Here is an 18,932-nt window from a genome sequence, read left to right as displayed (position 1 = left end):
GGCCACGGGGTGCGGCGCGCGCGCCGGTCACCTTCCCGCGCCCGTCTCCCACCACGCACAGCGGCCGCGCGGCCGACGACGTGACCACCGCTTGTGCGACGTGTGCGCGCGCGCGCCGTCGGTCCGCCTCGGAGGAGCCACTTATATCTGTGAGTTTATATATATGGGTGTGTGTGTGTGTGTGTGTGTGTGTGTGTGTGTGGTGTGTGTGTGTGTGTGTGTGTGTGTGTGTAATGATATTATTCGGTTTCTGTCGATGAGAGAAACGGGAAAAATCAAGAGGGGCGCGAGCCGGGAAAACGAGGAGAAAAACCGACGCCGTCGTCGACGAGACGGACTGTCATCGTCCGGGGACGCGCGTGTGCGCTTTTACGCTCGCCGCAAAAACCTTTGATCGCGATCGTCTATGTATATATATATAATGCGTAGCGGAACTCGTATATATATATATGTAGTGTGCAGAGTTCCGGTGTATATATACATATACAAGTTTCGGTACGTATATACATGCATATAAATATTTTGTCGCGCGTGTGTAAAGTTTTTGTAGAACTCGATTCCGGTGTACCTATATGTATATAATATATAACTGTAGTGCGGCGTAATAGTATATACCTACTTTGTACATAGGATTTACGGTGTTATGTCCATATGCAGGTATAATACCTAACGCACAGGCTGATTATTAGGTATTGGTTTTTTTTTAATACATTTTTAAAGGCTTCCACCCCTAACGAAAACTAATATTCTTTTTCTTTATAATTCTTGAAAATAATTATTTTTTTATTAAGTCTAAAATACTTGAAAAGAACAATCAAAATACTATAATTTATAATTTATAAACGTCATACGTTGTATACGATGTAGTGACATTATATTATAATATTAGTTATACTGTGCAATATATTTTTAAAACAGCTTCTTTCTGGATTTTGTTTCCAAAAATACATCAATCATTTTTCTCAAAAATCGCCTTGGCGTTTTGCCCACCGCGGTGATACCCTATTGTTTGTTACGCCACTATTAATTATATAGGTGTATGATTCTATATTGCAGACTCTGATCGTTGTATGGTCTTGTTAGCACCGTTATGAACATTTTACCCGATTCTCATCACCGAAATCTGAATGCTTCTTAACGTCGTAAGGATTTATTACTCTACAATAGCCAGCGGGTATGTATTATTTATTGTCACCTGAAAAAATAGGAAAGTAAATATTTGCATTGTGTACATATATAGCTGCAATTAGCTTTATAATATAATATGGATAATGGATATGTCTATTTAGCTTTATAATGTACAATGCACCAGCAATTTATTGCAATTAATATATTGTTATAGTAAATCATGAATTGTTATCGATTATTATAAATATTTAAGATTCTTAGTTAACGAATTCTAATCGTATTTTTTCTATTGAATTGAATTCTTATTTAATGTTTTTAAAAATAAATAGTAGGTATAATAAGACGTAGGAATATTCCTATATGTTATCAATATTATTGTTGCTTTAAGTTATGTATTCTTGTCATAATTTGGAACTTTAAGATTTTAAAATACAATTCCACATTTCTATATGAGATATTATATATATGTAGTTTATGTAATATTGATGATGGTCAACGGTCAAGCATAAATAATAATCTTAGGCTGCAGGTACTAAAATATATAAATATTATAGTATATATAGAGTATAGACTACAGTTGTATACGTATAAATGTCAAAGGACATTGTATAGATGAGCCGACTATACCGAGAACTATAAAAATAATTTAAGTATAATAGGTATATTTAAATTGCGTACAAAATCATGTCATCGCCTTGTTATGTTGTTTATGAGACGAAGACAGAAATTTATAGATTCATAGATTTAATGTTGTCTTTAAAATTGAATATATTATATACAATAATATGATGTATACTTTAAATGGCGCATGCCTTACAATAATCAATTAGTCACATGGTATTATAAATTATTTTTAATAACTACCCTAATATTTATTTAACTTATTGGCTATATTGTTGAAAAAAAACATACTTATATATTTATAATATCTTTATATATATATATTATCAAATGTAAGATGCAACACTGTCACACTGATGTCATATTTATTTGATTAATGATTATAAGGGTTATATATTTTGTTTTTTAACGACTTCAAATTAATACCCATACATATTCTATCATCATCTTATACAATAAGGGCGTTAAAAAAAATAAAGAAGTCTAAACATTTTAGTGGATTGATTTATTTACAAACGTATTTTATAATGATATAATTTAATACAATTACATTATAAAAATTATTCAAAATTATTGAATACCTAGTACTTACAAGTATATCTATGGTAACTGTAGAAAATGATGTAATTGATATAATAGGTAATAATAGTATTATTGTGTTTAATTCAGTTGTTTATTATTTCTGTAATGTACACTTTATTGGTTTTATACATACCTGTACAGTGTACACTTATGATTATTATTACATTATTAAAATTACCTAGGTTATTTACAAATGGGTATGTAAATATTTTTTTTAATGAGCTTTTGTGCAATGAAAACATAAATTTCAATTTCTTAATAATTGTATGTATAATACATTAACAATATTATGTATTCAGTTTTTTAAAGAGTTGATATTATAATATATGTTTTTTAAATGTGTATACTATATAGTATATATACTTTAACCAGTAGAGGAGGACATTTTTAAAATAAATATCATATCATAGAAGCGTTGTTCAATTATTTTTATCACAATTACAATAAATACAAAATAATGTATTATAATTGATAAAGTAACTAATAACTATACACATTACTATATTATATAATATGAATTTAGTAAACTATAATAACTTTAATTAATACTCAAACGCTATAAAATAATATAATAATGTATTTATTACCTATTAATAAAAATACGTATTTTTTTTAAATGTCTTTAAATAAAAGCAGTTATAGGAAAGTATATTGTATATTAGCACTTCGTATTTTTATATTATTTAAATGTTCAGTATCATAATTCATAGATACTCTTTGAAAATAAGTATTAATTTTAGTATTTTACTTATCGATTTTATTAAAATATAATTATATCAAATTGAATTATTTATAAGTACCTAAGTAATATTAATACATATATTATACTATTATGTAATAAAATTATTACATTAGCATGAATTATCAATGTATAATATAATAAGTATTGTTTTTTTATATATTCTAATAATTATAAAATACGAATTACAAATACATGGTTTTTAGATTTTACTATGCATGTACGCGTATAATAGGTATTTTTACCTCGCGACTTGGAAGTACACATTATATCACATTATACCTACTTTGATTAATCAGTATAGTATAACTACCGTATGGAGCATAGAATTATTCGTAATATCCGTAGTAACAATAAATAATAAGAAATTATATAAAAGTACAATTATACGACGACCGATTAGCTATAGGTATGGTACGTTTCGTAAATATTCTCTGATAGAAAAACTAAATTACGTAGGTATATTAAATGAAAATCACAAATTAGTCCGGTTATTATAATATGATAATAGTATATAAGGGTGTTACTAAAAGACAAAAGTAAATATGAAATCATAAAATTACTATTTATTGTTTAGACATATATGCGATATAACTATATTTTTTATACTGTAATGATTATATTAAATATCGCATATTATATACTGTTACTATTTAATGTTATCATTAAATCCAAATACCTATATACTTGACGGTGATGATATTATTTCAAAATAAGATTAACTCATAAAGTTATAACGTTTACTCAATATTTATCAAATAACATTAAAAACCCAAATACTTAATTTATTATTGTATATATACGATATACCTAATAATATGTATGATTCATACATTTTCCTTGAAGTGGAAAATATCGAGTAACACTCTACGTTTTTATATAATTTTCCATCCTTACTTGTTTCCCTCGTGTAGTATTATGGCACGATTCATTATTAGATACGTACAACAAAATTTTGAAGAAATAATTAAAAACATATTCAAACCAAACGATTTACCGGTTGAATTAAATCGAAACAAAATAAGCACCTTTTTTCGATTTCGTAAACGTGTAGATAATTTCGTAAACAAAATCTGTTTTGAACCTAAACAGTGATACGTGATAACGTCCTATAAACGAAAATTTTTCGTTTTATTTTTTCTTGGTCCTAGTACCTACCAATTGCTGGTTTCTGTGTATACGTATATCGCATACTGGTGCGAAATTAAAACATTATTGTTGATATTGTTGAATAGGTAGTCTTTTTAGAATGTACCTTTCGGACTCGGACAAACAGCACAATATTCAAACTTGTGCTACATCACTAAATATAGAAAACGATCGAATTACTTGCAACTTATCGTATTTATATATCGAATTTATTTACAGACAAATTATTATTATCAAAAAGGTATAATATATTAGCTATAGCTCTGGTGCCGAGGTGCCAAAAAAACTCGGCGCGAGTCTGTACAGTAAATATTATATTATACAATAATAGATAACGGAAGTCGTTCGCGGCGACGGATTAACATCTTCCGGTCCCTGCCGACGAAGTGCGCGCGGGCTCCCATCATCGCGGTCCTTTGTCGGCGTTTCGAGCTAATCGCGTGGATTACGACGAACGTGACGTTTGCCACCGCGGCATAACGCCTTTGACAAAAACGAAGATCAACCGCGCACTGCGACCATATATTAAACTGCACATAATAATTATTACAAATTACAATATATATATATATATACATCAGTCGGGATAACTTCCACGCGAAACCGCGGCCGCATGTGTTTCGGCACATATTGTAATACGTTTAAAGTGCATCGCGTTGACATAATGATGACGTCGACTGCATCGTTCCGGCGATCATCTTGTCACAGTGATATATTATTATTATAATATGTACCATAGCGCAGTGCCGATATACGTAAATTTACATAATATATCATTTACAATTTAACGTTATAACAACGAGCGAATGAGTGTGTTTTTTTATTTTTTATTAACTCGACTATAGCTACGCCCATCCGGGTTATTTTACATGACGATACAAATACAGAGTATAACAGCATATATTATTATCATACACTTCACTGTAGTAAAAATAAAATAGACAATTTATAAGATCAAGTCGCATATTCATTAAGCGTGCACGTCATTCGATACAACGATAGATCGCTGTCATAAGTATAGTAGAATCACAAAAAAACGTATACAAAAACCATGACGGTTTAATCTCTATTAAATATAATAATATGACAAGAACTAAGAAGTAATATACGAATCTCAACGCTTAAGAGATGAACTAGAAAATACTGTGTGGTTTCCCGATAATTGTATAATATTTCATTACACTCAAAATTTGAATAATAATCATTGACGAATCGTAACCCATACGATAACATAATAATATTTTAATATCTATATTTATACACGAGTAAACGACGTTTAAGCGCAAACTAAACCTCTATTCAAAACATGTGATGAAAACCTTCCTTGGAATAGAAGTGCGTAATATGGTATCATTGATTAAATATGAATTTTAAAATTAATACTATTAATCAATGATGGTGCGATATAATATTACCGCAATATTATTATAATAGGTATATACTTATAGGTATTGAAATGTATTCGAATTCATCTTTTTATTGTACCTATTAGATGTTATACCTACTATTATGCTAAATTATTAATTATTGATTTATGTACAATATATAATACTTGGGAAATAAAAAAAATGTAATAAATACGTTAAACCCGATTTGAGTCACTATAAAGTCCATATTTGTAGACTGTAGTGTGTATGATTAATAAAAAGTGTGTGACACATAATATTAACGTTTGATTTAAAATGATTAAATCAACGAGCTTTAAGTGTAAAGTACTAAAGTATAGTTGGTGCATTGTGAATTATGTAACATTCGCCACCGATTAAATGATTAAAATAAAACGCATGATATATACCGTTTTTTAATAAATATTCTATATATTTTGTAAAGAATAATAACTTGTACGAGAATGCGCTACGGCAGCATTTGAATAATTAATAATTACATATATTTACTGGTAGGTACTATTTTTTAAACGAATAAATCGTGTATTAAAGTCCACGTAACGATTGTGCATAATATAGGCTAACGATTCGCACACATAGCAAACGCTTAGCGTATTTTTTAAGTGCTCTGGAATGGTTTTAAGTTATAAATTATAATAATATTTTATTTTTAATCCTAAGCACAGCGATGGAAATAAATTATATTGTATATAAAACATATAGTACAATAGTATGATTATGTTATTGTACAATGTACATTGACGCTAAGAAATTAATTGATATTTATTTTATAGATTTGATTGACTTACGATGAGACGCATAAAAAGACTACGTCGAAGTCATTACCATAAGCCTGGAAGTGGTTCGGAGGTAGAGAGTACTGAAACAATTATATTTTAATGCACAGGAAGTTTACAATTGTAATTTTGTTTTGCGTAAGTAAAAAACAAAACAAAAATAAAACTTTTAAATATAACGTTGACTTTTGAATAAATTATATTTTATTATCTCAAAATCAAATTGTGCGTTGCTTTATTGTCGATAATCTAAAAAGGTTTATTATCTCTGTATACGATTCAATTTGTTTTTTTACCATTGATTATTAATTTTATTTAGTACTATATAATATTATTAAATCTATAATCAACTTTTTTACGTGCAGCGCCGTGAACTAAAATCGACGTATGCATGCCCATTGAATTGCCTAATCAGTGTTCTATAAGGTGTAAAGATGTTTAAGGATTTATACTGAAAAAAAATTCGTAATCCAATTGCGTCAAATTGTCTAATGGTTTTTAGTGTTGGGTTTCTACTGCACTAAAAAATAATAATAACAAAAAAATTGTACACATAATTACAGTGAAAACAATCATCGATCCAAAGGCTGCCTTTTGACCGTTAAGCGTTGATATTTTTTGTTGGCATTGATCGACAGGTCTAATTTGGGATCGGTGTCGACACGTCGCGTATCGAAGAATTTTTTTCTGTTTGTTGCTAGTTCTATACGATCGCTTCCTCATAGCATGTAATTAAATAGTTTGATCAAATAAAATAAAAAAGTTTCGAAACAGACGATAACAGACCTACGAGTACCTACGTATTATACAAGGTCATAAAAACCAATCGATCTTTAGGTACCATTTTTGAATCAATTTTTCTTTAAATAAACACTTCTATTACATTGCATATTCAACAAATCATTATTTTTGTTTTAATTTTTAAACTTATTTATACTGTCCAAAATTGTTGCGTTTTTCAAATTGCTTTGTTTCACAGTCTTCCAATACCATTCATTATAGAATTATAGAATTATTCTGCAATCAACGATAGTGTCTTGTAGTATTAATACCATCACATTAATAATAATCAATGTTAATAAATCTTATATCAACTGACATAAAATAAATAATGTATTATGCATTATCTGCTCCTATTAACGGAATTACGAATATTGCTAATTGTATACCAATAGTTTTTTAAATAATAATTTTTGCTATAACATTTCTTTTCATATTATTTGTTTTAATTGTGTTATTATTTTATGTACACTTATTTTACCAATGTTATTTGTTTTTTAATTCAAATTCGTTTGTACACCAAATTTAATATTCCGTGTAATTGGACTTTTGATCCGTAAATAAATAAATAAATAAATGCATTTTTATTTATGTTGTCAACTGTCGAACTGTATTTAGTAGGTATTAATACCATCCATAAATGAGTTATTTATTAATTTTAAAAAAATGTGCAGTTTTGACAATCGTAATAGTGTTCTTGAAAAAATAATAAAAATGACCGATTATATTATTTATACCTATTACGTATAAGTACGATATAAAGATGACTAAAGAAATAAAAATAGTATACGTATTATATTATTTTCTCAATTCGCACTTGTAAGGTTGCCTTTAATCTGAAAACCGAAAAAAATTGTATTTATAAAAAGAAATCAGATAAATCATTTGAAATATTTGATGGGAAATGAAATTATAATAATAATAATATAATAAAATTATCAGATATATATTATAACTGGGAATAAGCGTTATAATATAATATGTATATACTTGTTCAGAACAAAGTCGTTTATTAATCGAAAAAAGTAATTTGGCCGCAGTCATTGAGTCCGGGTCCTTTCATCGGTCAGGTCAGGTCACGCGTTACACTGCAATTGGCAAAGATTATACGATTTGTCGAAGTATACTTTAGTGGGCAGCTTTGCACTACACAATTCGGATGATCCTGTGCAGTGTATAACATGCGACTGTGGACTGCGCCGATACGCGTATACGATTTCTGCAGTTCGTTCGGATATAGTATCTGTCTGCACCGAATAATAATAATATATAGGCAAAAATGAAGATACGAGTGCAGCTGATAGGTACACGCGAACAGAGTATAATATAGAAATATAATGTTTTCATATCGTATATTATTATATATATATATATATATGAATATAATACGTTTTAATATCGATGTGTCGTGTTCGGCGGCGGTGGCGTATTGAATTATTTAATAGGACCAATCAAATTAATACGGTCGGTTAAAAAAACATCGAGGGTCCGGGGCTTATATACTCTGCGAACCGCGCACTGGGGGTGCTGAAGGGTGGGCCGTGGATGGTAGCTAGGGTGTAGAGGGATGAGATAGGACGAACCGGGGTGGGTGCCTATTATTCGGAACGGTTGCAAACGTTGCGGCTTGACGGCTTTATGCGCTGCGGTTGTTTGTTCAGCGCGGCCGTCTTGTTTATCTTGCACCGCGCGCCGCACGCACCGCCGTCAACGTCACATAACTACCCCAACCCCTCTTCCCAAAAGCCGTATATAATATACTCGCACGCCCGGAACACAAATTTATTTATATATATATAACAATATCATATACGCGCATTTATATACGTACTGCAGCCTTATTTTCACACACACGCGCGCGCGAGCACTCGCCCACCCGTCTTCGTCGACACGAAATAATGATAATATATTACGCAATCCGCCTTTACCACTCGCAAGACGTACAGAAAGTCGCCGTCGTACACAATATGATAATATTATCTATTTAAAAAGATAAAATAAATTTGCATGTACATGAATAAGACTGCAGTAGTCAAGACACAATAAGGATAGATAGCGACGTATATAAGGTTTAATAAGGTTTATTGTACAGGAAGTATTACAGATAATATGTATTATTAGTATCATATGTGTATAATGTATATATTATAACGTGAAGAAAACGATGATATGACATAATTTAGTATATTACAGACGATCGGCGGTCCTCGTAGTCTTTTGTTTATCAGTCACGTGCTACGTTTTCAAATTACTCTATGAAATGTTGTACTTTTTCTTTTTTTCATTAAGTAAGTATAAAAAGTAATTGTAAATTGCTTAGTTTAAAACACCGTATTGACCTTTGGCTCGCTAGATTTTAAAGTTTTAATTAATATTTTAAGACGTATAACTTTGAGTTTCCCGTTCCATTATATTATTACTATATATAACATATTATTATTACGCTTTGTTATACGCGTATGATCGTTATAATATCGTGTTGTTGTATTAAAATAACAACGCACACGTCTATATTATAATGTGTACCTACATAATATTATGAACCACGTGCACAGCAATGCATGTTAGCGAGCCTATCAGTGCCGTGGTTGTCATCACTAAAAAATATACTACTGGGAATACGTAAAATATGCATATTATGTTGTTATATTTGTACACTGAGTGTAACTGCACTACTGCAAAAAAAAACTAACATATAGTATTCAGCTATAAATTACTAATCAACATCAATCCATATTTTTTAAATACTATATGTTTATAGCGATTAAGTTTAATATAGATAATTAATGCGTTACTGTAGCTCGATCGTTGCCAATACTATTAGATTTTTCGAGCACTAACTGTAACATTTCCGAGACAAACGTATAATTGTGCCAAACGTCACACACGTCGTCAATTAACAACCCCTCAACGACTCCCTCGTCAGACACATATTTGCAGATTTGCGGACGGAGAAGAGGAACGCCTGTTTATTTGTTCGCTCATTTAGCGTATTATTGCCGTGTTTATTTGCTTATCGACATACACACCATTAGCAAATTATCTGTAACAACATAATATTTTACAGTCAATTTATTATACAGTTTTTTCAATACTACAATTTATAAACATCAACACTACAATATCATATACGATATGAATGAGATAAATAAACATATAGGTGTAAACAATAATACAATAATGAATCGGCACTAAACTTATTATCTGTTTTTAAAAACTTTATGACCCACATCAGATTTTTGCTGTAAAATAAATACAATAAATTAACAAATTAAATTAAATTACAACAATTAGATTTTACCAGTAAAACTATTTGGTTAAAGTGATTCGGCTTTTCTAAAATATTCTAATGCTTCTACATATGTGAACTTGGGAATTTCAGTATCAAATATAATTGATCTAAGATATCGTTGAAACTAAGAAATATCAGCAAAATTATAAAATCTAAAAATTGTATATATAAACTTATATAATATTATATTCAAGGTACCTATATAAAAAATAAAAATAAAAATGTATTAAAATTCTTATTTCAATTGATAAATTTGATGTTTTTTAAATAAGTTGTGTACAATAATACTTTAAAAATATTTTAAAACAATTTTATAGTTAAAAAATTTAAAAAGTTTTAGGTAAAAAATATTTAAAAAATAAGTTATTTGGTAAAAATTTTAAGTTCTTTAGATTTCTTAGTTCCATTAATTCCACACTTAATGTACGTTTTCGATTGTACTTCTAACAGCAAAAATACATATATAAATATTTGGGTGCCCAATATATAATAACAACGGTCGAACTTTTTACGATCGAAACTCTTTACTCGTGCAATCTATTGATAATTGATGTACAACAATCAACTCACCTATTGCGTTGTTAGTGCTTAACAGGGTTGACTTATGACTTTAGTGGTGGTTAATATAATGCTGGTATTACACATTAAAATTTAAATATTATAGGTAGTAAAAATAAAAACTATACACTCCAGTCTATCAGGGGGTTTACCGGTCTAGTATTGTAATGATGCGAACTTTTTATAAGGATGTATACAATTTTAACTCTTGAGATTTGTTTTACCACTCCCCCACTCATGATATGTGGTCCATAATTAAGAATTATACATCATGGCGTGGTATTCAAATATTATATTAGAAGCTATGAATGTCGAGATACATGTCAGATGTATGCAATATGCATGTGTTACGTGTCAATGTCAGCCATCGTTACTATTGGTACAGTTAATCGTTTTACTCATCTTCATCACCTAATAAAATGGTATTTTATATAATGTAAAATTTATTTAATTTTTGATATTTTTATAAAAAAAACAACTTTCATAAAATTGAATTTGATTTATACATTAAATAATATAAAATTAAACTTATTTAGTATTTTACATATAACCAGAAGCAAAAAAAAAAAACCAAACGTTTAGATAATAATATTTTATACCTATATTGAAACATTGAGTTGTTTAGTTTAATATATATTAATGTATTAAAAGCATCTATATTTAATTTATTTTATAAAATATGTTACGATATTTATACACTGAACATCATTTAGTGGATTATTTTTTAATTTGAACTGCATTTTTAGGGATTTAAATGCATTTCAAAGGTTTCATAAAACTCATGGTCATATTTTATTGTTAGTTATAATTATGGTTTACCTATAATCTTATTTACTTTAACACCATTCATCTGTCAAGTTTTTATTTATCTTTTTTGTTAGTATTCTATCAATTTATAGAATAAAATAATACAATACGAATAATCAAGTTATTATACTGATTAAATGCATTTTATTGTTTAGTTGTAAATTGTAGCCAGTATATATTATTATACATATAATTCAACATTAAAATTATTAGTGTATGTTTTATAGTATGCGTACTTCTCAACCCATTCTATCCATGCTATTATTTTACGGGTTCAGGAAGTTATATCTGCTTAACCCCGTTGGCGAGTTTATCCATGAGATGTAAGTGATGTAACATTGAAAAATTTAGACGAATCGTTATTTATTTGAAACTATATTATGTTTACCCCATAATAATTGAACCGTTGAGTACCACATAAATATAATATTTTAAGCAATGGTGTTGAAGAGTGGAGACGCAGTCCTCGAACAACGGAAATCAAGAGTCGGTCATATAATATTATGGACAAATTTAACAACGTTTTTTGTGGCTTATTTTATGTTCGACCGAATAAAAAAAAAATTCATCCGTAGAAGTTTCTGAGTTTCGCCAGTTGTTCGTCAAGTCCCGAAACCTGCAGGTTCTGCGGCGGCGGTGTCGGTGGCGACGACGACGACGACGACGGTATATTTATTTGCTGCAGTGTCGAGCACTCCACCGCCGGCATTACGCTCCTGACGTCCAGACCGGCTCGGTCGACGATCTGTGCCATGAGCGAGTTTACTTGTTCGGCGTCCCCTGCCGTGGCATTCATTCCTCCGAGAGCTTGAGAGACGCACGTTTGTCGCGTCCCCAAGTGATCAGTCATCCTTTCGAACCTGTCCATGGTGGCTGACAGTGACGGTAAGTGCATGTCACGAGGACTACAGGCCGCGACCATGGACGAGACGACTGACCGCATGGCCGTAGTTACCTGTGGCAGTTACACAGTGACCCATTGAAATAATTTTATTCCATATAAAACACCAATTCTTTGAATATATTTATTTTATATGTCGTTTTAAGTCATAACAGCATTTTTTTTTTGGGGGGGGGGGGGGGGGGGTTAATAATGTTTTTTTACAACAGATTTAGATCGAATTACTAATATATTCCAAATTTAATTCAAACATATCTATAATTAATAAAATCATATACAAAATTAAAAAGAAACGATTAAATATAGGAATATCAATCTCATTTCGAGTATGCTTTTAGATTTTTTTATAATGCATTAATCGATTGATCGTATAAACAAATGATTAACCAAAATTACATTTTTGGCAAACTGCATGTCATATCAGTTCAGAATACTCAAGTGTTGAAAAAAAAAAATACTAGATTTATAGAAGATCTGTAACAGTCAACAGACGAACGTATAATTGTAGTTTATGTCACTTCTCTCTCTCCCTTCCACACACTCTCTCAACATTTATAAATGTTCATACTGCGTTTTGTACGGTGGCTGCTTGCAGAATGTTCAGGGCTCCTTGTAAACGGGCCCCGAGGGTTAACAAATCCAAACTCTGGTTACGGTTGCGCACCGCGTTTTCTGCATGTACCCTCCCTATTTCCAGTTCACCATGCATCACATGCTTCAAACACATATGAATTTCCTTGGCCTCTTGTTTTTTCAATTTCTTGGCACTTCTCGTTATCTGCTTGGCAGCTAATTTCAAGTCGAATATTTTTTTGTCTAAACGCTGTGTCATTATTTTAATATTGTTGCTATGTATGTCTGATACAATTATATTTGTTGGTCGACTAAATACAACCCACAGATAATATTACGTAACAATCAACATAATAACACTTAAATTTAGCCAATTGCTAAATGTTTACATGTACTTTATGAAAATATAAAATATTATGCTAGCTGTTCTTCTGTTCTTACATAGAAAATATTATAATAATATATTATAATGTATAGCATATATATTATATATTATATAATATATTACGAGTTTATAACTTTTGAACAAAATTATATTCGTGACCTCTTGTCACCGTAAAATAATTTTCTAAATAAAAATTAATTATAATAATAATAATATTATGATACATAAAAATAAATGTAAAAAAATAGATAATTTCAAAAATAAATATTATAATAGCTTCATAATAGGAAATGTCTAATGTTGTGTAATAAAATGATGTATGATGTTTTGTGTCGAAAATTCTTGACAATTTGATGTGAATTTAATGCTCTAACGACTGCTCTTAAAATAGTCATCATAAATTCATATTCAACTTAAAAGATTAAAAATATTCATATGTGGAATAAAAAAAACAAAAATAAACGACGATAAAGTAACTGTAAAATAAAAAAAAAGTCGTTGAAGGTATATACCTCATCATCCTTATACATATTGAGAAAACGATTTATTATGGTAATTTGTAAGAGTAGATCTACATCAGCAGTGTTCTTAAAACTGCATTGTTTATTGTTTCTAGATTTGATAGAATTAATATTATTGCCACTCCAGTAAAATATACTGTAATCACGATGACAGGGGCGTATTTAGAAATGTCTAATGGGGGGGGGGGGCACAAACAAAAAGTTCACATCAGCGTAGGTACATGGGATGCACTGTGAGCCTAAAAAAACTAATACTCTTTATAGTAAAAAAAAGTATAAAATACGGTGAATGGGAGAGGTTAGCTGGGCACTGGCCTCATAGACCCCCCTTAAACACGCTCCTACACGATGGCGTAATCATGTGAAACACCTACACGAAGTTTTCGATTTATAATTAAAAAATTTTCAAATTATTTTATATAATGATGGACTTACTCGGAGTCTGGAGAAAACGGAGTCGTTGCATTTTCATTTTTAGGGAAACTATAAATTTCGGGTAGGACGACGTGGCCGAAGTGATCCAATTAAAACGCCCCCCTACCCCGCAGAAACCGCTTCGACGTTAAGACAAAATATACAAACCAATAAATAGCATCGATTCTCCGAAATAAGTAAATAACTTCCTATACCATTATAATGTTATGTATCAATTATATTATTGTTTATTCTCCAGTCCCAAGAGGCGGATTTTTTCGTCACGTGGGAAGTTTTCAGGACGCGCATGAAGTACGGTAGCTATACGACTGTAGGCTATGAGAGCAGTGCCAGTTATATGTGATGTTCAAGGGGGTACGAAAATAAATCCAACCCTCATCTAAATTAACATTTTCAAACATAAATATTATAATAATATACCATAGTGATCAGTCGATCGCAACTTTTTATTTTGATCGACAACCTAAAAAAAACCCAAAAGTCCATAAAAGTCGGTCACCCCTGGTATATACCTACATATAATATATAAAATATTATACATAATCAAATCCCAGATTAGGTATCGCCTCCTCCCCTACAATCACCCCCTGGCAGAGTATGTATCACAATTATTCGGGTATTATGCATATATGTATAGATGGGTATTATAGTACGGTTGACAAGAGTGATCTTTTACCCGGCGGATGATGATGTATTATAAATAGAACTGTTTTTGGTTTCATGACACTGCAACGCGACGGTCGTTTCGGCCAGAACGCCATATTATTATTATTATTATTATTTTAATCGTCCCGTTGTTCCACAGTTGTCGCGAAACGAAAAATAATCGACCGATGGAATCTGCCGAGCGAAACAAAGCGCGATCCACGCTCGATCGCCACCACGCTGCGGTTTTATTTATTATATTATGTACGCGTGATGGGCGGAAATGGGTTTTGTGCGGCCGATTCACCAGAAATCGTGGCCCGGAGCGCTTCTAATGGGGATACCGTGTTATAAAGATAACAAAATAAACTCGATGGAAGTTTTCCCATTGAACGGCCATCGGTATAACTATTTATTTTATCGATTTACGCTCTTTTTCGTATATTATTATATATGTTTTATAGACGCAGTGCCGAACAGTTCGTAATGCAATACTTACAACAAGGACCCGGTTATGCCGGTGCAAAATGGCCGTAACTCGAAAAACTCAAATCTTACGTGTAAACGCATAATAATTAATAGAACTTCTATTTCTACCTACAATTTCGAAAAAAAAAAAAGAAAAGAGCTTTGCTATGAGAAACCGTTTAATCGATACAATAATAGCAAGTTAAAAGCCATGCAGTAAAGTACCTATAACAGCTCTATTACAATAAAATATTAATCAAATAAATCAGGAAAATTTCTCCATAGAAATACGTGGTAATTATTGTTTCTGCAATTGTACTGATTGTTTTTATAAAATTTAATAATTGCTTATTTATTTGTATATTAATTAATTTTAATTATTTATCGGTATCATAAATTCAGTATTCTTCTTAGTCCTCACATTAATAATATGAACTCGGTTGAAACCACACAATTATTTACAATAATAAATTATTACATAATATGAAAATATAAAGAACGTGTTTCGTATACTTCAGTACCTACTTCACACACGACATGTTCGATTGGTATACGAATAGTGAACGTATAAAATATATGTTTATATATGTATCTTATATGGGTACATGTATTGTTATTGTTTTATTTATCATTAATATTATTATAAACATATCGATTTTCGAGTGTTTTAACTTTTAATCATTAACTTTGACTCTCACATCTGCTGTTTCATGATGATATTTAGACGGGTAATTATCATTGTTTTATTTTTATTTTACTCTAATTATATTTAGTTACAGTTTATTTTATAAACATTTTCATTTAATGTAAGATTATAAATCTCATTTATTATTAAGAATTAAGATAAAGACCGCTCCCCCAGCACAAGCTAGGCTTATAGGGGGAAGCGCAATGTATATAAACTTAAGTATTTTTAAAATGTATGAAATTTTCATTGTTGCAATAAATATTATTATTATTATTATTATTAATATATATTATTATTATTATTAATATAATAATACCTAAACATAATTGCATTTATAATAATAAATTAATGACAAGAGATTAACGCTTACATAATATTATTTTATGCTGCATTTTAGAAATTACGGTTGAGCACTTTGGTATATTTGGAGAAGTTGATCCTAAAGTAAATTATAGTTTATTCATTTCAAATAAACGTATCATTTTTAAGACTGTATCGTCATCGTCATCACGAGTCTTGTTTGCGTTAATTTTTGTGTAGGTATATTATTTTAGCGGGGAAATACATACACTTTTTACAATATCCTTCATGTTTGTACCAATGTGCAATATTTTTTATTATTTTTATTAATAACAAAACACTTTAATGAAGTACTAAATCACTACAGTTTTTAGTCAATAAAAATAAAGTGTTCTGGTGCTAGCATAAAAAAAACTTTCAAATAAAACTAATAAAAAGTTAAAAATATTATGTGTTTACTGTTTACTTTTAACTAAGAAACTAAATGTTTAACTGTTTTTTATATTATATTTCTTGAATTATATTATAATAACCTTAACTTAGTAAAAAAATAATTTACTTGTCCACCTTTGCATATTAAAACATTACATTACATTTTAGTACATAAGTAGGTAGTAGGTAGTGTATTACTAAACGCGTGTTTAATCACAGTCGTTTTGTCTAAACTGTCTGTCGTCTGGATGAAATCCGGATGCCAAGCTATTTTCTAACAATAACCATAACAATTTTCGAGAGTGATTAATGGTGTGAGTAAGTTTGGCTTTGTTCCTCTAACGTAAGTTCCTGTGTATAAAAATTAAAAAAACCCTAGGTGAAATTCGAATAGTGGATTTATATTATAGTAATAACTAAATAATAATTATTATAGCCATAGATTTTGATGCATTTTGAATGTGTTTTTCTTCTAGTCAGTCTTTAATTAAAATTTAAAATGCCTTTTGCTAATAAATGAATACAGGTGATGATAATTATTTTATTTTGCATTTATTAACAAATGTTGGCATACTTTTTTTGGTATAGTGTTATTTTTAGAATTTTTGAGTTTTAGAACCTTTTTCTATAAATATTGTTGACTTTCTTTTTATCCATCAGGTTTCGTTAATATTTTAAATTTTAAATTTGTATTATTAAATCAGATAGGTAATTAATAGTTTTATAATAATATCTATCTTATGTAAACAAGCTTTAGTGGTAATAGAAAGTTATAATTTTTAGTTTAACTAGATAAAAAAAACAATAACCAAATGTAACTATGAACGCATATAAATAGGATTTACAATTAAGTAGTTATACATTCAGCATTATTATTATTTACATAATATACAAACAAACTATTCTAATAACTATATAACACCTTATATTGTTCTATATTTTATTATATTTATGAAAATGCATGCAACACATGGTATTGCCATATTCGTTATATGATTAGGGCTGGTGTTTTTAATGTTTCGATACAAATAACTTTTCATTGATTATTGAAATCGCCATTAATTTTTTAGAGGTTATTTTTTTTATCAAGTCGATCGTTGTAACAAATACCATCGTTCGCATCATGCATTACCTTTAATCTATATGCATATTGTATCAGATACATCTGTATACACTAAAAAACATATATATGCCGATTCCTGTTACCTAGTTAAGTTAATTAATGAGTTTTTTTTATTTTATTTTGATTATTTCCAATTAGAAGTGAAAGACAATTAATAACCTATGATTTATTTTTGAAACATAATAAATATAGAATTGATATTTATATTATTGTTTTTGCTTTTAATTCTAAAAGGAATACATTTTTATGCAGATGCAGTTTTATTATGATATTTAAATCATTTCTGAATTATTTTTTTGATCATTTTCACATTTTTTAAGGCCCAATAGTAATACTATTATACCTATTATGAAAAGAGTTATCATTGTAATGTACTTTAAATTAAATTATAAGCACTATTTGGATGAAAACCTGTCTTAACTAGAATATTATAATATAATATAATGTATATAGGTACCTATGGATCCTATAATCGAGGGTGTGACTGTAAGTTAATATGTTGTTGTTGTTTAAGCGTTTTTGAAGACGTGATGCCCATTTCCCGTCATCAATAGTTTTACCAACGATTCAGACACTTATTAGATGCGTCCGTTGATTCATGTAAAAACAATTTAAATGCGTTC

The 18,932-nt window shown here is 29.6% G+C and overlaps 1 protein-coding gene and 2 long non-coding RNA genes across 3 annotated transcripts; 2 read left to right on the top strand and 1 right to left on the bottom strand.

Moving 5' to 3' along the window:
* Nucleotides 1-58: 58 nt before the first annotated feature.
* On the top strand, nt 59-7,526 carry LOC126548946 (uncharacterized). Its single transcript, XR_007603065.1, has 3 exons — nt 59-495; nt 1,057-1,174; nt 6,399-7,526. It is a non-coding gene; the product is annotated as an uncharacterized LOC126548946 (long non-coding RNA).
* Nucleotides 7,527-12,403: 4,877 nt separating this feature from the next.
* LOC114128410 (charged multivesicular body protein 1b-like) lies at nt 12,404-13,643 on the bottom strand. The gene is made up of 2 exons (XM_027992923.2): nt 13,308-13,643; nt 12,404-12,793 (listed from the first exon to the last, which is right to left on the bottom strand). The coding sequence occupies exons 1-2, from the start codon at nt 13,569-13,571 to the stop codon at nt 12,404-12,406; spliced, it is 654 nt and encodes a 217-aa protein (XP_027848724.1). The 5' UTR covers nt 13,572-13,643.
* A 351-nt stretch (nt 13,644-13,994) lies between these two features.
* LOC126555938 (uncharacterized) lies at nt 13,995-16,117 on the top strand. The gene is made up of 2 exons (XR_007607025.1): nt 13,995-15,700; nt 15,763-16,117. It is a non-coding gene; the product is annotated as an uncharacterized LOC126555938 (long non-coding RNA).
* The last annotated feature ends 2,815 nt before the right edge of the window (nt 16,118-18,932 follow it).

This window comes from Aphis gossypii, chromosome 1 (genome assembly GCF_020184175.1).
Source record: "Aphis gossypii isolate Hap1 chromosome 1, ASM2018417v2, whole genome shotgun sequence".
Lineage (NCBI taxonomy): Eukaryota > Metazoa > Arthropoda > Insecta > Hemiptera > Aphididae > Aphis > Aphis gossypii.
Note: the sequence above shows the minus strand (reverse complement) of the source record. Positions and strands in the feature narration are given on the sequence as shown.